We start from the raw sequence: 21,692 nt of genomic DNA, 5'->3' as shown, positions 1-21,692 counted from the left end.
AAGATCTATAACATTAACAGTTTAATCAATCATAGGTAAAGAAATCGCGAACACGTTTCGCTAACAGGTACGTACGTGTTAGATTCGTGAAAATTGGTACGATACTACGATATATTTTCTGGAACGTTTACATTCCGTTTCACTCCTTCACTTGATTGAATTTAAGGTTCTTCCTTCTGCTATTACTTAAGACCACGTCAAGTTTTGCTTGATTCTTTGTTGATGACAGAATTAATGTAAACTTTTTTATCTTATTTTAAATATCAGGCTTCCAAGATAGGCTTTTTACCAGCATTCAGAGCATTCCAATCATTTAATATACAGCGTGGACGGGGCTTATCTACTACAGCTATTCCTTCATTTTATAGTCATCAGACAAGGTTTTTCTACAGGTGATAACTCCGCAGAAAAATAAATTTTTACTTTTATAAACCAATTGCATTAAAACTTGATTAGCCTTAATGAATTCTTTCCATGTTTTCCAAGTGAAAATGAGCAGTAATGCAGTATATTTGAAAATTACTATTTCAATCGATGGAACATTTGATGTGACAATGAATGTGATTTTTTTATTCTTCTTAGAACCACTATGAATGAAGCAGGTTCTAGTCAATCTGAAGATGGTTATGTCCCTAGTGCAAAAGAGGCTACTGATTTAGTAACCAAGTTTGCAGAAGTTACAGGCACAGATACAGTAAGACATGGGCCAACATATTTTTTTATAAATTTGAATTTCATTTATTCAAAGTTATGCTTTTCTTAAATTAGGCATGTGCACAGTTCTACTTACAGGACAGGGACTGGGATTTACAAGTAAGTTTAATTGGTCATTTAATTTATCCAAAAAATAATGTACCTTATTCATTATTGATTCATTTATGTGCAGAGATCACTGGATGCTTATTTTGGAGCAAAAAAATCTGGAGGAATTTCTGTTCTTACAGATGGAGATGAACCACAGATTATTTTGAATATAAAGTAAACACACTAAATTAGATAAAAAAAATTTAAGAAATACTTAATCTCCCTATTTCATTGTGGATACAGTAAAGATGTTGCTAGTCAATTAGCTAAATCTGAAGACGTCGCAAAATTGCTCGATACAGCCACAACAAAGCCACCTTCCGAATTCCGTATGATTTCATGGAATATCGACGGGCTTGATGACCGTAATTTGAAAATGAGAACAAAGTCTGTGGTAAAGATTATACAGACTCACAATCCTGACGTTGTGTTTCTTCAGGTGAATAGTCGTACTTGTTAAGCTTAAACGTTTTAAGCAAATAATTAAGTGACGACGGATTTCAAATTAAATTATAGGAAGTTATACCGAAAACATTGGATTATTTGGAAAATAATCTTCCACAGTTTAAATTCATTCCAGGGAATGTAGATGGGTAACTATCTATAATGCACACTTTAAAAGAGGCTTTCTGTAATTTATTTTGTTATAGATACTTCACTGTTACGATGTTGAATATGTTCACGATACACTATGATTCCCACGAAATCATTGATTTCCCTGCAACGACCATGGGTCGTAATCTTCTTAAAGTAGAGGTGAGTTTGAATTAATGCAGAATTAAACAACAAAAACAAAAATTTCTTATGCCTTGTTATCGTTTAAAGGCGCATATGGGCCCTCTGAAGCTAAAACTTCTTAATACTCACATGGAGAGTACAGGGGAGCACGCTGATGAGCGAATGAATCAACTGAACATCAGTTTTCACGAACTGAGTAGAACCGACAAGTCTGTGAACGTAATCATGGGAGGCGATCTGAACATGCGCGACAAAGAGGTCTCAATATGATATTCTGAAATAATAAGCGGATGTTTCAAAAAATATCTCTTATTATTAGTTGGCTACTGTTGGAGGATTGCCTGATCTCACATACGACCTGTGGGAAGCGTGTGGTTCGCGAAAGGAATGTCAGTGGACGTGGGATATTACGAGGAATACCAATAAGGATTTCCCCGGCAAATTCAAACCTCGATGTCGCTTTGATCGAATCTATTTGCGCCCAGCTACGTCGACGTCCGCTGTGCCCAAATTCTTTGGTCTTATCGGTTTACAGAAAATCTCAGGCTATCAGTGTTTTCCAAGCGATCATTGGGGATTGCTGGCCGATTTCGATGCTAAATAAGAAACCAGCGAATTTTCGTTGAAATTTTGAAAATAATAAATGCAGGGTAACTCCGATGAATTATCGTCTAAATCTTTTTCCCTTGCCTTTGTCATCGTAATAAACTTATCCTCGATTCATTCAAGGAAATTCTGTAATATTTCATGTCTTACAGACGATAGATGCACTACACAAGTTTGTTTAAGAAACAGTAAAGGCTAAAGGGATTTGTATACTATCAAGAGTTGTATATCCTGCATGAAATCAGTGAAATTGTTTTCCAAAAGATGATTGGGGATTGCTATTAGCCGATTTCGATGCTAAATAAGAAACCAGCGAATTTTCGTTAAAATTTTGAAAATAATAAATGCAGGGTAACTCCGATGAATTAGCGTCTATACTGTATATTTTCCAGTTAAATTCCAGATATTAAAAAAAAAGAGAAAAAAATAACAGGCACTTCACGTGGCAGTCAGTGGCTTGATGTGATGGTGCGAAATAATAAGATGGAAGTTTGGTTGATTCGAATCGTTTTCTTTTGATGTATTGGACTTTTAAGGAAGTGACGATCCGCTCGGTGGCAAGATAGCTGGAAGGGTTGGACGGCGCAATGTTCCGGCTAAAGGCGCGTCTTGACTGTGTTATCGACAGGTGCCATTGTGCACGTACCTGTTACCAATTACAAGTAACGAAATTGCAATCACTTAACGGACAACGGGAAGCATCTCCGGATTTTTTTTAAAAAGAGGGTTCACTTACAATCTGCCAGTCTTTCCTCTAGGATGGCCACTTGTTCGCTCAAAGATTCCAAAGATTCATTGTTTGAGGATTCAACGGTGTTGTTGCTGTTTGCAATTAAGATGGTCGTTTCATTTTGCTGTCAGTCGGTCATGTTTATTTAATTAGATTTCTCTCTCTCTGTTTTCTGAATTTTGATGCTGAATTCTACGTTACCAGTTTATTCAGCTTTTCTTCTAATAAGATGATGTGATTCGTCATGTTGGCAATGGTTGACTGATAGTCAATGACGTCCACCTGTGGTGCAGGGTGTGGTTGACTTGGACTACTATTAACTCGGGGCTCCTGCCATCGCAACAAACGAAAAACCGGCGAAAAACGTGAATGGAAATGGATAGAAAAATGGGTGCAGTTCGTTGATGGAGGAGCTTTTTGTTTTACCTGTTCCAGTGCGGCCAATCGTTTAGACATGGACTCGTAGTTTATCAGAAGTGTCTGAAGCTCTGGAACCAGTTCCAGTCGAACTAGGAAATAATTATCAACATTAGAAGATGTAGCACGTCCCAAACCGGCAATAGATAGTCGAATGTAAATTTTGGAAACATAATATATACATTTGCAAGATCTCCCGTCGTCCTGGAGTTGGAAGCCGTCGTGACAGGCACATTGATAACTTCCGGCTGAGTTGATACAAGTTTGCTGGCAAAGGTTGCTGCTCGGCGCTGCGCATTCGTCCAGATCTGCGTACGGCAACAGTTCAGGGAGGAAAAAAGGCGAAGGACAAACGAGAAAATGATTCACGATCTCCTTCGTTTTCTACTTTTTTTGTTCATTGACAGTTGACAAATTGCCTACGATACCTGACTCGCAAGACGGGCCAGTGTATCCCGGAGCGCAGTTGCAAGTGTTGGGTTTGACGCAAGTGCCGCCATTCTTGCAGCCTTTACTGCACACAGCTATGTATACGTTTCGCAGAAAAAAAAAGAAAAAAGTGTCCTGATGGATGGAATTGGAAGAAGAATTTAGAAAAAGCTGATTGAGACCTTGCAAACATCCGTGGGTGTGTTTCTCCGTGTGGGTCCATCCGGGACAGCAGGCGTGTTTCTTCTCCGTGGTGGTCTGGTACTTGACCACCGTTCGGTAGATCGTGTCGTACTGCACCCTGTTGTGAGCAGTATGATTTCACAAAACGTCAGACATGTTTTCACGGTCACTCGGCAATTCAAAAAAGAAAAAAAGAGGCTCGCCCTCCACTCCAGCTGACTCGTCAAGATAAAAAGGGACTTGCGGTCGAGCAAGCCCAACGTTACATACCTGAAGGCCGTGCACATGGTTCCGTTGCTGCAGCGCTGGGTGAAGGATTTGTAGGCCGGTTTGCAGTAAGATTCCACCACTCTGATTGGCCGCGTAATCGTCTCCTCGTGCGTGCAAACATGCCGTCTGTCATGTAAAAAAAGAAAGAGATTTAGATAATCATATAATCTCGAGTAATTTATGTTTTGCATTATCCGGGCTAAAAATACGATCCGACCGGAGGACATTTTCAACGCATTCCAGACAAGTTTTTTTTTTGTGTGTGATGACGGGCCGATCCTCTAGGAAAACGGACGGTTGGGTCGCCGCGATTGTTTTCTTCATCTATTCTTTACTGATTCGATTCGCTTCTCTTGCGCCGATTGGCTATTACATTGCGTCAATGTAACGTGTGACGAATCAGCCGTGTCGCCTTTTAAAAGCCCTTCACGACTTCCCGAGACTTTTGCGAAAAACAAACAAACAAAAAAAGAACTGAAAAAAATGAAAAGAAAGAAAAAAACCTGTTCCATTATTGTTTTTGGTCTTTTCTTCGACTGCTGATTTCTCCTGAATAAGTAAAGTCCCTTGTGCGCAAGTGGCGAGGATAAAACAACAAGATAGGGAAAATGTCTTTTCGACGGCCCAGTTCAGAGGCTAAAGAGCATTCCGGTGTCGTAAAGTTCTTTTGTTGTTGTTTTGCAAACAAATCTTTTTCTTTCTTTTATCTGGCCAACCATGACTGCTGCAACTCCTGGCTGCAACCTCATTGTTTCCTGTTGAATATGTATATGGACAAAGAATGGGGCGTCATCTTGATCGTATACATTTCCTACTAACAGTGAAAATCCCGATATTTTTGGTCGATTCGGTATAATCCGCAAACCCCTGGAAGGATCTCTCGCAATACTGGGCAAACAAAACAAAAAAGAAAGGAAGGAAAAGGAGGCGGAATCTTAAGTCATCCGACTGTCGCCGCTCGTGCCGAGCCTTTTAAACGTCGGCTACTCCTCCCACATCTTTCACGGTGACTCTTTTTTCTCGTTTTTCTTCTTCTTCTTTTAATGTCTCTCAATTGTCGGGAGGGAACTAAAATTCTGGAGAAGGATCTTTGTGATTGCCGATGAACCGGGATGCCGACGGCCTCCTATGGCTCACGCACTTTTTTATTAGCGAAAAGAAACAAGAAAGAAACCTTTTTCCGTTTCTTTTTTGTTACTTCTCAATTCCCTTTTCTTCGTTTTTGAGGGGTGTTTTGTTTCTCTTTGATCCGGTATCGTATAAAAGCGGCACTGTATTCCTTAACGATCGTTAGAAATCGTTAAAAACAACTACTTGGCTAGGACTCTTTTTCGTTTTCCTTTTTCTTATAACTTGAGGCCGTTAAGAACAATTTTGGCATCGATCCATGCGAATGACGCTGCCATACTTTCTGCCGTGGTACCAAAAAGAACGAAAGAAAAGGAGAAAAAAAATGGAGGTCAGAGAATAGGAAATACGAGTTACATGCATCGGGAGAGCAGGAAAACAAAAGGATAAATTGTAATTTACAGATAGTTACGCTTCCACCCTCATGTTGTGTAGTCGGCCTAACAAATATGATGGCATAGGGGACCGTTTGATTTGAAAATTGTAATGCAGAGAGCGGAAAAGAAATCGGACTTGATCGTTACGGCTGTCTAACTTTTTTTTTTATCCTTCTTATTTTCTTCCTCGTATCATTTTTATGGCCCGAAAGTTTTGCTCTGTCTCTATACGCGCATGATGAGGGCTTTTGTTATTAGACTGTCGTCAAAAGCGAACGCGGGAAACAGTTAACGACTGCGGGAGTTCGGGCTGCAGCCTTGTGTCACATTTGTCAATGCCCTGGACAATCCGTTCGAGATATACGGGAGAGATACTTAAAGAATAATAAAATTAAAGCTGTCTCTTCTCGACTATATACTGTGCAACTGCTATGCGGCAGCTATACACACCGAAAAGTCGTATTGAATGGTTTTTAAGCAAGCTGCATATCATATTTTTCTCACGGACACAGAGTCAGACACGTAGACGGGCATGTAAAAGAGTCTAATAAGCCGCCGAAATTTGAGAGAGTTGTGAACGCTAGACCAGCAGACTTGTTTTACTGGCGACACGATCCAGCGATTTCCGTTCTTATTAAGAGCCTTTTTCCTGTCACAACCACATTTGTTTGTTGTTCGTTTTCGTAACTCTCCATTTTGTTGGGGGAAGAGAAACAGGTGATTTTTTTTTTCTTTTTTCAGAGTCAAAAGTCCTCCCGGGGTCTTCGTTCATAATAGAGAAGTCTAATCAAAACAATTTTTCATCACTACAACTAATGATGGGTGTTGGCTCCTTGTTGAGTGATATAACAATTCCGCTTGACTAGTTGCGTGGCCATTGACCAACGTGGATTTAGCACTGTATTTAGTGTCCCTTTAAAAAGACGTTTCCCCCGTACGAAACGAAAACAAACTGGGTCATCACGTGATGTGCGTAAACGATTTTTCACGAGATATTTTTTTTTTCCTTTCTTTCTTCTCGTCTCGTTCACGGTAGTGGGTACCCAGAAAAATCTATAAAAATGGAAATTTCGTTCTCCCCAGATGGAACTGAAAGTATAGTACCCAGCGTGATGCTGACGTTTGGAATGATCCTTTTTGTTGTGTTTCTTTGGCTGGTGGACGGCGTGCCGCCGATCGTGCCTTTTGGCCTCTTCATCACTCAACATGATCGGCATGGCAGTCGACATTGTAGCGATGGTCGGCGGCTGGATCGTCGTCGCTTCGAATAAGGTCTGAGATGATCCGGCCATCCGTAATCGGCTAGCCTTGCCCAACAACTGCTCGAAGGCCGATTGCTTCTCGTCTTCCGTCATGGCATGTCCCACCCGGCCGCTCTCGATACGAGCCAGAAACCAGGAGCACTGGACGATCAGAATCACCAATAATTGTTTCCTCGCACTCGGACGCATTTTCGCTTTGATTATATCTTTTCGATTGATTTTCTGAATCACCAGATGAAATGAAAGTCCAGCCAGTTAGCGACCGGATCGAGCGTTTCAGTTCCGGCTGTTGCTCGGAAGCTTTTTGAAAGACATGGCACCCAACTATAACAGGAACGATCGACTGTGTACAACCATCAACAAGTCAAAGTCAGGAGCGCCAAGGCGTTTGGTTGTTTGTCTTGTGTAAGACGGACGAGCACTGAAACAAGCAGCCAGACAACATGCCCACCATATCGCCTGGCTCTCGCTCACGAACGGGACGGTGCGTGAGTGAACGCGTTCCCCCGGCAGAATGAAGCGCTCGGGTCTTGGCCTGCTTTCTACTGCACTTTTTTTTTCTTCTCCCGAGTCTACTACTACCAAACAACACTAACGCTGTTATATACCACGGCTACTTTACTACGCTATGTGTTTATTTCGGATTCTCTCTTCCGATGATTCCTCCTCCCCCCCCCCCTCTCCTTTTTTCTTTTTTTCTTCCTTGGATGGGATTCTCATTCGCTAATAATCCGCCAAGCCCCCGAAAAAAGAATAGAAAAGAAATGATCAATGTTTTTTTTTTGTGTGTGTGTGTGTGTGGAAAATGTGGAATGGCGAGAAAGAGGGAAGGATTTGGGGAGGGCGCATGGGTTTGTCCTTGATTCTTAGACTCCCGGAGCTACGGTTTGATTCACGACATGCCTTCAATGTTTTGCTCCGTGCATTGCACGAGAATGATCTCGCCGAGTCGCTCGTCGTTTTCGCTTTTCCTCTCCACTCACGCCGTTCTCTATCTCTTGTGTTTTTTTTTCCGTTCGTTCATTCTTTTTCTTCGGTCGTCATCCTCACTCCCACACGTCCGTCGTTGCCAAGATTTAATGAAAAAAAAGGGAGAGGGGGGGGGGGGGGCTTTGCGGTTGTTGTTGCTGTTGTAGCAGACAGGAGTAGTGGCTGTTGTTGACCACCTTGAAACGCTGTCGGGAGATGTTGTTGGTATTCCCTCAGTGCTTCCATTAAAAGCATACGTGTCCGGCGGGCTGGGAGAAAAAAAAAAAAAAGAAGAATAAAATCTCTTTTGTTTTGCAATTTCCGCAGCGGCCTTGTGTGTTTGTTTGCGAGAGACCAGCTGGGCGCATGACTCCGTGGTTGTTGGTTCACACGAATTTGTATTCCTGGCCGACGATTGATTTCGGATTGATAGACGAGCGCGCAAGTGTTGGTTATACAATCCGTGCGCACTAGTCGTCGAAAAGAGGGGAAGAAGAGAGAGATAAGAAAGAACATTTCTGGTGTTACTGATTGTCGACTGACGAAAAAAGTTTGGAGAAAAAGAGAAAAGAGAAAGGAGAAGAGGAAGACAACAACAACCCAAAAAACCAGGTAGGAGAGTGCCGATGAGTGGTGCCCGTCAGCTGTTTGCGTGCTGCAATCCCTGGATGGATGGATGGATGGATGGATGGATGATTGAGCATCAGATCGAATCAAGGCTTTTTTAATGGATTTGTTCAAGGCTGTTGGGGTACCGTATCCCCTCAGAAAGTCAACATTGCATCTCTTTCACTTTTGATTCTTTCACTATCCAGGTGTGTTGTTGTTGCTGCTGCATTCAGCAGCCATCCAACTGCTAATTAAAGATAAATACGGCGGCTGTGATTTTTCTAACTTTTTTTACGTTTCGTTATGGATTGTTTTGACGTCACTGTTTGCATTCGAAATTTTATTGGGAAGTGATTGTCTCGGCGCTGCAGCTCACGGGTTGTGCAATCAAGCGCGTGCGATGACCTGGATCCCCTTTCGCTTGTCACGACTACTTAATCAATCGAGTGATCATTTCCCCCCTAAAAAAAAAAATAGAAATTAAACGGCCGGAGACTCTCGGCCGTTTTTTTTTAACGATTGTATTTATTGGCTTTGAAAAAATGATGTTCTAGTGGGGTCTTTTTTTCTCCCATTTTTTTATTGTAATGAAGTGCCCGTGTGTGTGTTTTCTCCGATGGTACAAAAGCCCGCCGGCCTTGAGAGTATCTATTTAATTAACCACATATGGCTCTTATAATGGCGGCCGAGTGTACACGATGGGGAAAAGGTATATATGTAGATTTATTAGCCTACTGCAGTCCGATTCCTTTTATATCCAGCGATCGTACGGTGTAATATTGCGTTATTTTCTCTTCTTCCAGTTGTAGTTTTTTTTTTAACGATCTAGAACTTTTTCTTCCTCTTCTTCTTTCCTTTTCATAATTTTTAATGGCTCCAGTCATTATTGTCTCGTTCAACACTAACTCAATTTGACGACTATGACTTTTTGTGGTCATCGTTGAACGTCTATAAAATGTCGTCTCTTCGGCGCCCGATCGTTAAAAAATACAAAAGTTACGTACTAAAGAAGAAGAAGAAGAAACAAGTTTTTTTTTTTCTTTTTAATTTCAAAAAAAGAAAGAGAAGAGTTGATTTGGCTTTACGATCGACGACGACACGGTTAAGAATTTTTCGAATTTCTACCGGAAAAATAATAATACTAATGATTATCATCTCCTCCCCTCAAAAGAAATATTTATATTCCCAGTCCAAAGTCAAAATCTCAGTGTCAAATCAATTTGTTTTCTTCCTCTTTGCCTGTCAAATGGCCAGTTGCTGCCGTTTGCTGCTGCACCCATCACTTTGTACCTATTTACCTTGTAGCGGTGTTGGTTTCTTGGAAAGGCGGAAGGGGAAAAACAAAAAAACAAATCAAACTTAACATTGAATGACCAAGCCTTTCTTTCTCTCACGGTCTAGTGATGACCACTGACGACTTTTTATTACGACTTTTTTTTTCTTCGTCATTTCCCCCTAACAACTATTAGAAATTAAAAACAAAAAAAGAGAAAACAAATTTTTATAAGATGTCATCTGGACTGTATTTCTCTCGTTTGATTGTGGCCTCGAACCAGTCAGAGACCACCCGATGTTCCAACACAACAAACGAGGGGGATACATATGTTTATATTTATGTTAATGCAGAGTTATTCTGTAGATAAAAAGGAAAAAAAAAAGACAAAACATTGGAATGAGCCACTGTGGTGGTCTTCCCCTCGTTATTCAAGACAGCCGGACAAAGTGACTCGGACAGGATATCAGAAAACATGGGAAAGAACCCTTTTGACTGGCGTTCTAAATCACACGCAACGTCGCATGATACCAGAGTCCGTGATTCTTTTTCTCAATGACATTCATCGTAATCTTGTCGTGTTGTTGCTCGGCTTGGCTCGGCTTGGCTTGTGTCTTCGGAGCGAACGAGATTTTCCGATACGAGACAGAACCGAACCAAACATGCCAAACGCGAGCCCTGGCTTATTATTGTTATCGTTCTCATTAGATGCCATTCACGCGTTCGCCACATGTTAGTTTCACGGGAAGGCACACGGCACAAGTATGGCGTGATGTATTCACGCTCGACCATTACGCCCGCCACCACCTGCCGTGTATAGACTGTGCGCCGGTTGATGGTAGTCTTCGGCGGCTTCTGGTGTACTCCCTAATAACATCTCGATGATTTATTTCCGTCTCTTGTTGTTTTTCTTGGCCTTTCTTCTAGGAATTAGACGATTGCTGGTGGTGGTTGCGTCGCAATCCAGAGTGATACACAACAGGCAGACAGGGCTAGCCTGGAGGCTGTGTTAGATGGTCATGAAGTCATTACCAATTATGATAAGTAGATGCAAAAAGAAGAAGAAGAGGGCTAGAATTCCGCGAATGGCTCCTAACTCGACTAATTCGGACTGACCTGTTTGCGTGGAGCAGCAAAAACAGTGGGGAATTTTATTTTGCCACATCCTTATTCTTTGCATTCCGATCGAGTGCTGGAAGAAGAAGAATACGAGAAAGAGAAATGAAGACAACGTGATGGATGGCTCTCAAATGTTCGAATTCCTGGACGGCCGCTGGTATTCCACCTGTATGGCCCGACAAAAACGGACCGCCACTCCGCCAGAAGAAGAAAAAAAACCCGGCGAAATACGCTCACACATTCAGCACCGAGTCGCGTTTCGGTTTGCGTCCGTATTTGATTTATACAGCGAAAGGCGCGTGCACGACTCTCTCCGTAGGCGGATTAATCACGGCGTAAATTTCCATTGCGTGACATTCCTCGTCACAAGAGTCATCGAGGCGAAATCGATTTGTACGTAAAGAACCAAATGTGTTTTAGACACACATGAGAGTGTCTGTCGCGTCGTGTTTGCGCGTGGGCGGCTGTCGCCTCGTGTTGGTACACCAACCTGTCGTATAAAACCGGCCAGACGGGGGCCGGCTCGATTGCGACGGATGTCGGCGATTTTGCAATTGTCTGGGCCATCAAAAACCAACTATACCCCAAACTCAAATGGATATTGGGCCACTGTTGCCGGTCGGAATTCAACTGCAAACAGCGTGTTGTAAAACAACGTGAAAGTTCGCTGGGAAAGTTGGGTCGGCCATCGTCTCGCGTACAAAATGTGTCATCGCACCATAAAGGCGAAAGACGCAAATAGTCTCGAGGGAAAATATTTTTTTTCCTTCTTGTTGTCTATTGCGGTCATCGGCGCCCTGCATTTTATGACGCCCAATCAATCACAATCGATTTACATTCTCCGGCTCTTTATGTCCAGCGTATATATCGCTAGCGTGTAATAACGTCTCGAGAGTGGGACTGCTGGGGCCAGGGGGACTGGACACATACGTATGTGTGCATACGGCCATCGGATTTCAATCAAAAGGCATCACCGTTCCAATGTTGGACAATCAATTGACGTCCGACGTTGGCACGACCGGATTGTTGTCATTATGAAATATTGCCCTCCCTTTTCTGTCAGTTCGAACGGCGTGATCTTTTTGCTGGTTTTACTCTGTAACCTGCGTCGCGCCCATTTGACCAAATACAACGTGGAATTGGCCAACGGCCATCCCTTTCGTTCTTCTTTTGTTTATGGACATGCAGTTTTTCTGTGTGCCCATTCCGACACTCCGTCAGTCTCTATTGATTTTACGATATTCTTTTTCCACGGAATAACAGAGAAATTCTAACGTATGCGTATATTTTCTTTTTCTCTTGCTGATGGGCTTTTTCTTTCTGTTTGTTCCCCTGATCTAAATCTTGAAAATTGTGGCCGATTTCAATCCGGAATTTTCATCGTTTCCCACCACCTTAAACGGGGCGATTCCCATCATCCTATTCAAATCAGTTTGTCTACACGGTTACGTACACAAGTTCCAACATAAAGGGGGCATCATAAGGATTCTTCTTGAACACAACAAAGCTCAGAGAAATAAACTCTAAAGTGAGTTACGGCCGAGATCGTCCAAGGCATTAAAAAAAAATATGTCTACGCGGGAAGAGGCAGAAGGACCGGGTCATAAATTCGGCTGGGAAACGATGTATAAGGACATCATCAACGATCTTTAAATCATCACTGTGGTGGTCGGTGATGGTCGAGTGTTGTTTCCTTTTCTCTTTTGTTTTCTGCTTTCTGCTCTTCTTTGGCTTGAGACTATGTTGCCGACTGGACGACTCGCTTTTTTCTTTTTTCAAATTTAAATAACAAGGAAATTCCAAAATGGATGTTTATTCAGGATCTTACAAGTTGGCCGTTGCATAGCGGACAAGTCTTTCTCTCTCTCTCTCTCTCTTTCTGAATGATATATAGTTTTCTGTACGAATATGTGAACTGACCGACGTTGTTGCATGAGAGAGTTTGGGTTTAGCCAACCGAACGAACGAACCGGGGAATGATGTTAAAGAAATACCGCCGCCGCGCCGCCTTCTTAAACGGATTTCTTCAATTACATATAGTTGTGACTTGATACCCGATCTTCTGAAAAGATTCCTTAATTCTTTTTTCCCCTTTATTTTATTTTTTTATTTTGTGTGTATCATTCGATACTTGTAAAAGATGAGTGGACGGGTAATTTGAGATTTTCACTTCGCCGACAAATAAATAAAAAAAAAGAAGGAAACGAGAAGGGAATTTCTTCCTTGTTTGCGGACGTGATCGTCGGGGAGGCCGTTTTGTAACAACTACTGGAAATAGATTTGACGGATGGATCTTTGAGTGAATCCAAGTTGGAAGCTTCCTTGGAAGAGCACCGCGGGTGGTGTCTCGACTCGAGGAAAGATCCAGCCATAAACATCAGGAAAGGCTCCGCTCAGTTTTGTTGTTTCTCTTCACAACAACCAACAAGAAACGAACCAGCTCAAAGGAAAACAAGCAGAGCAAAATCAAGATTGGGAAACGCGACTTTTCGTAGTGTGCTAATGATCAACTCGATCAAGTTGTCTTCATCGTTATCTATAAAAGACAAGAGGACTTCCTTGAGAGAAAAACAAAAACGCCCTTGTTTCTCCTATGGTGACGTTACGCAACACGCCTCGCCGAGCGTTTATGAATTACCCTGCCGACTTTCTTAACAAGAGAGATGGCGTAAGTCCGCAGACGAGATTCCCTACACGTAGATTTTTCCTCCTCCTGTCCAAAAAAAACAAAACAAAAAAAGAGTTCCAACATCGAGTTAACAAACCCAAAGAACAACATCAGAAGGAAAAAAAAAGAGAACAACAAAAAAAGAGAAAGATTGAAGTTGTATTGCTTGTAGAAGTAGCAGCTTTATCAAGGGCTCGACTCTTAATGAGCTGCTATAGCAACTTGTAGCCGAGCAGCAACATCCAAAGTTTTCTTGAGAGAGAGAGAGAGACCCCATGTTTTTAGAGCTGCCCATGCCGTCATCGGCCAGCCGGTTTTTTCCTTGATCCCACCCAGAGTCAGTCAAGTCAGTCGTTCACACAACACACACACTCACAGCGCAACATATTTTTTCTCTCTATCTCTCTCTCTTTCCCGTTCTTTTCGCTTATATAGCAAACAACAAAAAAAGCGAACCTGCGAGCAGTTTGAAAAGAGAAATAAGAAGTTTCTTTTCGTTTGTATTTTTTACCCATTTATGATTATTTATTTTCTTTCTAGACGATGGGTTTTCTGGTGCTGCTGGGGGAACCTGGTCTTCTTCTGCACAGGTGGTCTCATTATTATTTCTATCTCGGGAATTAGAAACGTTAAGGCAAAAGGTAAAATTCAAAAGAGCAGAGTGAGAGACAAAAAGAGGGAGGGACCGAGGACTTGTCCGTCAGGACCGGATCGACTTATTGCCTTGTAAAGAGAGAGAGAGAGAAAGAGAAAGATTCAAACATCCGAAATGTCTTGTCTCATGTTTTGCGCGAAAATAGAATTTTCAAAAAAAAAAAAAAAAAAACATGTGACCAAATAGAGCTGCTATATATCGCACAATTCGCTTCGGGCATTCTTTAACAAGAAACTATCGGCGATTTTTATCGCTGTGCGTTAAAAATATCTTGGAAACGGATCAGATATTGAAAATAAAAAAATAAAAATAAAGGGAGACTATGGTAACTGTTTACAAAAACAAATGAAAAAAAGAGAGAGTGTGGTGGCGATTTACCCGGCGTTGTTTGTTGTTTGTTGGGCGCTTGGTGGTCTGATGTTCGTTTCTTGTTTGTTGCTTGTGTGTTGCTGAGAAAGATGGTCAACTTCCTCTTCAGCTGCAACACTTGAAGGAGCCGTCGAAGATGAAAGAAATGAACTGTTTACCGGATGTTGATCTGTCGTCGAGTCCATGTTCCATCCGTTGGCGTGGAGTCTGGCAGTGTGGTGACGACGTTTGTTGTTGCCAATCGCCGGATGATGTTTAGTCGCCCTGTCGTAAATGCTGGCTAAATCCGTCACAGTTCCGCTCTTCTTCGTCACTAGTGTTGTGGCCGCAGTCATCCACTTGGCCTCACTCATCATCACCGTTCCCATCACGGCCAGCAAAGTACCCAGCACGATTTTGCCCATCTTTGATCGAATTTTCAATCGATACCAGTTTCGACCTTTTTTGTTTAATTCCGATTTTACCGAGTCAAATCGCCTGGTGGTAACTTTAATTTGTATTTAAAAAATATGTCGCTGGTTTTCTCATGCGGCCATAACTTCTCCGACCGGCCCTACAAGTCGACCGTATGAAGCGAGACACACGACTGGATCCCCACAGAAGCGCGTGCCAGACCGCCTAGTTTTTTTTGTTCGTTCGTTCTTCCCTTTCCACCCAAACCCCTACATGTAGGGAATTTCATTTCTCTCCCCTTATGTTCTATCTCTGCTGAATATATAAAATTTCCACGGGTCTCCATCTGACAACATCGCACGCAAGATGTATGACTTGCCCGCTCACTGCGTCTTCCCTTTTTTGGTCCGATGGCGATCAAATATCGAAAAAGACACTTTTCCCATGTAAATCCATCACACTCACCGTGATTTTTTTATTTAAATTTCCCATACTAGTTTCCCTTTCTTTGAAGTTGAGAAGGAAAACAAAAAAAAAATAACATTCCAGTGAACTAGTCGCTTCTTGTTATTTCCCACTGCCCACTGAAGGATGTATTTGGGCTCCAGCAATTTTCGCACCTGATGCTCGAGCACGTTCCGATCGCTAAGTCGTGATCCTATAAATTGATAGCCTCCCATATATACATATAGATACATTTATTTTCGTTTCTTTCACGGGGCCCTCTCCATATTCGGCCGCTCTCGTCGAATCATATCTGAAAATCAAGTGGCCTAGAGCGGCCACTTCATTTCCCTTTCTATGTGGTATAGTGGCTCGAAAGGGAAGAGAAAAAAAAAGGGAACTCGGCCGGTTCTTTTATTTTTAGTTTAGTGTATTAAAAAGAGAAACAGCTGGATCCGAAATGCTAAAGTAGGCCTGCAGTCGGAGAGAATAACTGCCCAGGAAAACTTGACTGGCACTCGCACGCATCCACACGTCTCCGCTCCAGAGAATATAATAAGAATGGATCTCACACATAATGTTATTTCCCCCCCATGTGTAGCAGCAGCAGCAGCAGAAGCAGCAGGTCCGTGGGTACACGAACAAGGTCCCCGGCCCACTCAGTGTGTAACTTTTTCTTTTGAATTCAGTGCGGCACGAAGAGCTCGTTGGGGGCTCTTGCTTTTTCCCAAGTTCATGAATGCGTTCGGGAATGTATTCCGGCTCGTCCATCAGTGTCCAAACTGAAACAGCTCACTCTGTAAATGACACATTCTAAATATTCGACATCCGGACGAGGGTTTCCATCACGGGTGTCTTTGGGACTGATAATGGCGACTAACGTCTTTATCATTAATGCTAAGATTTAAGGTCCGTCTAATAAATTTGCTGGGACATAATTTTGGATTTGTACCGTTTGATGTTATTCAGTTTGTCGGGCTAGCAAAGTGTCGCTTAAACCGGGCGGTTAATGACTTTGACGACGCTCGTAACAAATAAGCTTCCTATTGGCGTCGATTACCTTTCGATGTTGGCGACACGATCGTTCGTGACTGAACGACGAGTTTCGGGTTTCGTGGCACTATTGCACTGCCAGCACAACCCCTGGCATGGAAACAGTGGGTTGGAAATAAAATCGAACGATAACGTTCGAAACCCAGCTCGACTGACTTATACGATCGGCGACAATTTATGCGACCACCTCCAGAGACAGCCAAAGCCAAAACGTCTGGCCAGCATCTCTTTCTTATACTTATTTTTCTTTCTGATTTGTAATTCTTTTCCGACGTGAGCCCTGCATTTTTTCTTGTTCAAGTCTCACGACTGTCGTTCGACTCGTGTCGACCTATTGTCACCGAGTCGCGACAAAGATGGAAACTTCTAATTTTTTTTTATTTTTTTATATTGGGAGTGAAAATGAGCACCGAATATGGCCCGATCCTAAAAACTTATTTTCGGCTGTCCAGGATCGATGATGTAAAATGCGCCGGCACCGTCGAGACAGCAGACAATCCGACACGACAACCAAATAATGGACCGTGCTCGCATGCTGATACCGTCTTATCTCTTCTTCTTCTTCTCCTCCATTCTGTCTATCGTTATTTTATTTTATTTTTTTTTTGTTCAATAGCAGGAGAAAACGGAATGTCTCCACAAAAGCGCCGATGTTTAATAGACCTGTTGTACAATCTAACAATCGATGGTAGCTCTAACCTTCTTGTCTCCGCCAGCCCAAATCGACAGACTGTCTCTTTTTATGGTGTACGCACTAAAGGAGCAGCGGTATTTTTAAACAATATATTTTTTAATAAGCATCTTTTTTTTATTATATTACAGCGTCTGTGTCATGTACAGCTCACCATCTGGCACAGTATAATATTTATTCGTTACGATATTACAACGATGTGATTATTGTAGGAGGGATTATGTGAGGTACGGAGACGTATTGTGGTGATAATTCCTTTTATGTTTGCGCATACAGTATTAGGTATACCGGTTGCATATCAATTGCTGGCTGTGTCTTCCGGGGTTGATCGCAGTTGCTTTTCTTTAATATTAACCGCCGTCCTTGGTAGATAACAGCTACGATTGAAGGTGGGTATTAAGCAATTTCGGTGCATGTCGCGAACGCTTCAGGCGACGGCAAAACTCCACTGATCGTGTTCTCTTTTGTCGCTTGTCATGAAGAAAATTTGGATTTGTTCCAGCGTCGCCTCCGGCCGGATATCGGGCACCACCAGGAGAACAAACAGGTAGCCAAACAGACAGAAAATCGTGTAAAACCAGAAAGTTCCCGACAAGTACATGGCGTTCTGCATGTCGCCGAAACTCATCGTAACCACTAACGAAGGGCCCCAAAAGAGGCCAGCCGTAATGGCCGCTGCGGTTCCTTGGCTTCTGATTGGTAACAATTCGCCAAGAATGAGCCACGGAATCGGCCCGAGTCCGAGTGCGAATGCTCCGCAATAGACAATCACGCAACTGACGGGTATCCAGCGCAAGTCTGTTTGGCCCAGTACGCCGATATCCTCGCACAGGACGTACAAGCCGAGCGAAAGCATAGATAGGGCCGAAGTGGCCGCCGAAACCAGCAGCAACCACTTGCGACCTTTACGGTCCACGGTACCAAAACAGATGAGCCCCGTGATCAATTGAACGCCGTAGAGGACCACCATGGGGAAGTTGGACTGGTCGCGGAACCGTTCGGCCGCATAAGTCAAGACGCTATCGACTCCCGAAAATTGGCTGAAGAACATCAGACCACCGGCAATGGTGACGGGTAACATAAAGGGTTTTTTCAACAAACCGCCGTCATGTCCGCTCAATTTGAGTAGATCGTAACCATCGCGCATGTCGGACAGTTGGTCCTTTACACCGAGACGTTTAAGGCCGGCAGCCGCTGAAGGGATTTTCCCTTGCCTCAGCAGGTAGCGCGGCGAGTCGGGCAGGTAGAAGAGCAACAGAAGGAGGTAAGGGCCGGTAAGTGCGACTCCGGTGATGGAAATGTCTCGCCAAGAAACGGCGTAAGACAAGCCGAAGCAGATGAGTGTACCAACAAGTCCGAAACAGGTGGGCAAGACGCCCAGACTTCCACGGTGTCGAGGAGAGGCCAATTCGGCTATATAAATTTGATTGACCACCGTTATGATTCCCGCAGCGATCCCTCCTGTGTGAGAAGAAGTTTACGTCATTAGAAAACACATCAAAACTCGTTTGCTGCCACGTATTGGGCCGGCTTGTTCTTTTTTTTCATTTATAGCGGGTTTTTTTACCGATAAGACGGGCGCCGAAGATCATTGAAGAGTTCTGAGATAAAATAACCAGCAGCCACGAGACTATCAGAATCAAGACGGTAACCATCAACGGCCTTTTCCTGCCTTTAAGTGCAAAACCAATCGACGACAACGTGATGTTAGCAAACCGGTTATTTTGTGAAAATCAGTTAATTACCTTTATTTAAGGCTAGTGAAGAAAGTAAGGCGCCTAACAATCCCCCCAAATTGAAGAGATTCAAGATCCAAGGTGCAGCCCAATTGGGACTGTTGGGCGGCAGATGGTTGGCAGGCGCCAGGCTGTGATATGCCAAAATGAAGCCGATATTCAAATTACCCAATGAGAGTATTGCCGTACACATGAGCTATAGAGTCCATACAAACAAGGTTTTAAATACAAGTTAATTTACATTGGCTGAAGAATGACTTAGGATTTTTTTTTTTACTTGTGGCATGTAACCAGTTGGCAGACAACCATGTTGAGGTGCCTCCTTGTGGCTGGATTTTCTGGATTTCCCGTGTCCGCTCATGTTTAAATGCCCAAGAGAGTCATCGGTACTTATCTCTTCGCTCACTGATGGAGTGTTCAGTGAGTCGTTTGAGTTCCTCAACACTTCTTCCGATCCAGAGGATAACTCGTCGTTCTCCCAAACCTATCCAAGAATAACAAAATTGGACTCGTATAAGAAATAATACGATTTCCCAGCATAACTGGAAAATCAAGTGAGATAATATCTACATTTTCCACTACTTTTTGAAGCTGTCGTTCTCTGGCTTTTCTCCGAGACCTCGCCCTTTCCAGTCGCTGTTGTGACAGATGATGGCTTCGTTTCTGTAAAACTCCACCTTGCGGATGGTCCTGATGGATCGAACTGGCTGCTGACCGAGCACCTCTACTCCCTGCTTGGCTACTCCTTCGACTCCCATGACTTTTCTTGGCCACCCGTGATGTCAAAGTCCCAACGACGTTGGATGCAGCAATCCGCCGATATATGCGCTCCAAGGTGTGCCGTCCGTGATAATTATTCCGGACGCCCGGAACGTATGCGTTCTGTCTAGGGCTCTTCATTCGCACAGTTCCCTTTTCTATCAAAAATTTAGATGACACAAACACAGACACAAGCACTCTTTTTCCCCCGTTGGTAGAACTTTAAACGTTTCCTAGGCCCACCATCTTGTTGTGGAGCGGTCGGGTCCGATTCAGCGACAGAACTGATCCGGACTCCGGCGGACGCTGGCTTCTTATTTTTTTTTTGGGGGGGGGGGGGGGGGATGATGTGCTTGTGTTCCGCTATACACATACGGGCGACTAGCAGAGCGCAACGGTACTATTACCTACAGTGCCAAGCACTCGAGCTCCATATGTGTTTTTTAAATTTCTTTCTTTCCTTTTTGCACATTTATAGTCAGTCGGCACACAACTAGGTACACAATTAAATGTTCCGTGATGCCGTTTAACAGCCGTGTACGACATCTTGTTGCAAATGACATATTTTCCGAGTCGCATTCGTCTTGCATCTGGCTTATAGTGTCTTCTTTTTCATTGAATGACGGTCAATTTTTTCGTTCCATTAATTACTGTAGGGTCGGGAAATTCCAGTGCCGGAAGAGGAGCAATCATCGGTGGAATTTCAAGCTTAATCAATAAGTTTAGATTTCAACTGGTATACATTCCTAGACGTTCTTTCTAGCCTTCAGCGAAGGAAATGGAAATTCTGCATCCGTGACTGCTGACTTTGGAAAATACCTGATGCTCCGCGTGTCTATCGGCGTAAAGGCTCTTAACCGTAACTTCAGCTCTTTTGTTCGAAAGAATGAGAGATGCTTATGTTTGATTTTTTTCACGTACTCCTGTTGAAGGGACACCCCGAGGTGCAACGCCATTGGGTCAAGTAGCGGATCACGCTGTTACTTCATCTTATTACGGTAGACGCCTGTTCATTTTTACAATTATAACGGAGCAAGGCATGTTGTCGTCCTCGTTTATCGTCCGCCAACTATACACGTGTTATCAGCGCGGCAGCTTTTCTTCGCTCAGTGTCTGTTTGTTCAAAACGCTCAAGTCGGCCAAGTGTCACTGCAGTGTTACCAAATAAATCTCTGGCTTCCGCGTGAAACAATCGAGACTATTTTAGTAAAAAAAAAACCGCATGACGTTGGTGGGCTTTTCTCACGAGTGTAAATTTACGCTTTAAATCGAAAGAGGAATGACAGCAAATGGAAGTTCTGTTTTTTTTTGTTTTTTGTCTTTTTTCTTCGTGTTCTTTCTTCATCCACTCCTTTCTAATGAAACCGCAATGTCGCGGTAGACCAACGTTTTACCTGATGGTGAAACATGTTCATTTTGATTTTCGATTAGTGTTTCAAGAGGAAGACGACCAATTTTTTGCCCTTTTTCTTTAAGAAGTGTGAACTCAACGAAATTATTGCTGATGCATATTGTATTGTTTCCCTTCCGTGTTCCGTCTGCCGCGTATGCGTACGAACGATTTGAATTAATGAGAATGAACGGTAGATGTTTTTTTTTTTCGAAAGAGAATACTTGACTTCGTGACGGGGGGAAAAATGTATAAAGAATAAAATGACAGACTAGCGGCAAATATATCTAAATCTCGAAGGTGTTTTTTAATGTGCGTGTAGCGGATCGAGGGCTGAAATGCCCAAGTCTATTTCTAGACGCCCATATTTTGTTGTTCGTGTTTGGTCTTTGCGACAGATGTTTCTCCCGGTTGAATAGCTTAGACGACAGCGCATGTACGGAGCGCGTTACCAAATGCTATTCGTTTCACAACGGGGTTCATTCTTCCCTTATCTGTCGTCGGTTGTCTCTTAATTAACGAATGGCGTTCTAATGTGTCCACTCATTTTACAAATTGTCGTCTTTTTACACTTCTGTTCAACAAATTCGACCACAAATTTACTGGTGGTAAGTCGAGGC

General features: G+C 43.0%; 3 protein-coding genes across 6 annotated transcripts; 1 reads left to right on the top strand and 2 right to left on the bottom strand.

The window, feature by feature from the left end:
- The first annotated feature begins 83 nt into the window (after window positions 1–83).
- LOC124196436 (tyrosyl-DNA phosphodiesterase 2-like) lies at window positions 84–2,206 on the top strand. The gene is made up of 10 exons (XM_046591516.1): window positions 84–166; window positions 268–392; window positions 583–694; window positions 769–813; window positions 887–978; window positions 1,048–1,243; window positions 1,321–1,397; window positions 1,455–1,560; window positions 1,630–1,800; window positions 1,862–2,206. The coding sequence occupies exons 3-10, from the start codon at window positions 590–592 to the stop codon at window positions 2,144–2,146; spliced, it is 1,077 nt and encodes a 358-aa protein (XP_046447472.1). The 5' UTR covers window positions 84–166; window positions 268–392; window positions 583–589; the 3' UTR covers window positions 2,147–2,206.
- Window positions 2,207–2,504: 298 nt separating this feature from the next.
- LOC124200499 (epidermal growth factor-like protein 7) lies at window positions 2,505–15,189 on the bottom strand. 3 transcript variants are annotated; one of them, XM_046596776.1, is made up of 9 exons: window positions 14,616–15,189; window positions 4,178–4,303; window positions 3,907–4,025; window positions 3,724–3,819; window positions 3,478–3,603; window positions 3,305–3,387; window positions 3,080–3,208; window positions 2,885–3,002; window positions 2,505–2,794 (listed from the first exon to the last, which is right to left on the bottom strand). In XM_046596776.1, the coding sequence occupies exons 1-9, from the start codon at window positions 15,008–15,010 to the stop codon at window positions 2,745–2,747; spliced, it is 1,242 nt and encodes a 413-aa protein (XP_046452732.1). In that variant the 5' UTR covers window positions 15,011–15,189; the 3' UTR covers window positions 2,505–2,744. The 3 variants fall into 3 exon arrangements, with proteins under 3 accessions (XP_046452732.1, XP_046452736.1, XP_046452724.1); XM_046596780.1 differs by lacking the exon at window positions 14,616–15,189 and adding an exon at window positions 6,787–7,420; XM_046596768.1 differs by lacking the exon at window positions 14,616–15,189 and adding an exon at window positions 6,787–7,383 and having other exon boundaries at window positions 3,724–4,025.
- Window positions 15,190–17,265: 2,076 nt separating this feature from the next.
- LOC124200483 (facilitated trehalose transporter Tret1-like) lies at window positions 17,266–19,989 on the bottom strand. Of its 2 annotated transcripts, none has more exons than XM_046596749.1 (5): window positions 19,494–19,989; window positions 19,201–19,407; window positions 18,933–19,119; window positions 18,755–18,859; window positions 17,266–18,648 (listed from the first exon to the last, which is right to left on the bottom strand). In XM_046596749.1, the coding sequence occupies exons 1-5, from the start codon at window positions 19,821–19,823 to the stop codon at window positions 17,615–17,617; spliced, it is 1,863 nt and encodes a 620-aa protein (XP_046452705.1). In that variant the 5' UTR covers window positions 19,824–19,989; the 3' UTR covers window positions 17,266–17,614. The 2 variants fall into 2 exon arrangements, with proteins under 2 accessions (XP_046452705.1, XP_046452712.1); XM_046596756.1 differs by having other exon boundaries at window positions 19,506–19,989.
- Window positions 19,990–21,692: the final 1,703 nt, after the last annotated feature.

The sequence above is a fragment of the Daphnia pulex genome, chromosome 1 (assembly GCF_021134715.1).
Source record: "Daphnia pulex isolate KAP4 chromosome 1, ASM2113471v1".
NCBI lineage: Eukaryota > Metazoa > Arthropoda > Branchiopoda > Diplostraca > Daphniidae > Daphnia > Daphnia pulex.
The sequence above is the reverse complement of the archived record's forward strand: the minus strand, read 5'-3'. Positions and strand labels throughout refer to the sequence as shown.

Bases quoted from the DNA above. Each gene is read 5' to 3' on its own strand.
- LOC124196436 (XM_046591516.1), top strand. From the start codon at position 590: ATGAATGAAGCAGGTTCTAGTCAATCTGAAGATGGTTATGTCCCTAGT. The intron at 1,244-1,320 runs GTGAATAGTCGT...ATTAAATTATAG, and splicing joins CTGACGTTGTGTTTCTTCAG to GAAGTTATACCGAAAACATT. The intron at 1,561-1,629 runs GTGAGTTTGAAT...TATCGTTTAAAG, and splicing joins GTAATCTTCTTAAAGTAGAG to GCGCATATGGGCCCTCTGAA.
- LOC124200499 (XM_046596768.1), bottom strand. From the start codon at position 7,133: ATGCGTCCGAGTGCGAGGAAACAATTATTGGTGATTCTGATCGTCCAG. The intron at 3,209-3,304 runs GTAAAACAAAAA...TTGCGATGGCAG, and splicing joins GATTGGCCGCACTGGAACAG to GAGCCCCGAGTTAATAGTAG. The intron at 2,795-2,884 runs GTAAGTGAACCC...AATTGGTAACAG, and splicing joins AGAGGAAAGACTGGCAGATT to GTACGTGCACAATGGCACCT.
- LOC124200483 (XM_046596749.1), bottom strand. From the start codon at position 19,823: ATGAAGAGCCCTAGACAGAACGCATACGTTCCGGGCGTCCGGAATAAT. The intron at 19,408-19,493 runs GTAGATATTATC...ATTCTTGGATAG, and splicing joins TTCAAAAAGTAGTGGAAAAT to GTTTGGGAGAACGACGAGTT. The intron at 18,860-18,932 runs GTAATTAACTGA...TTGCACTTAAAG, and splicing joins TTCACTAGCCTTAAATAAAG to GCAGGAAAAGGCCGTTGATG.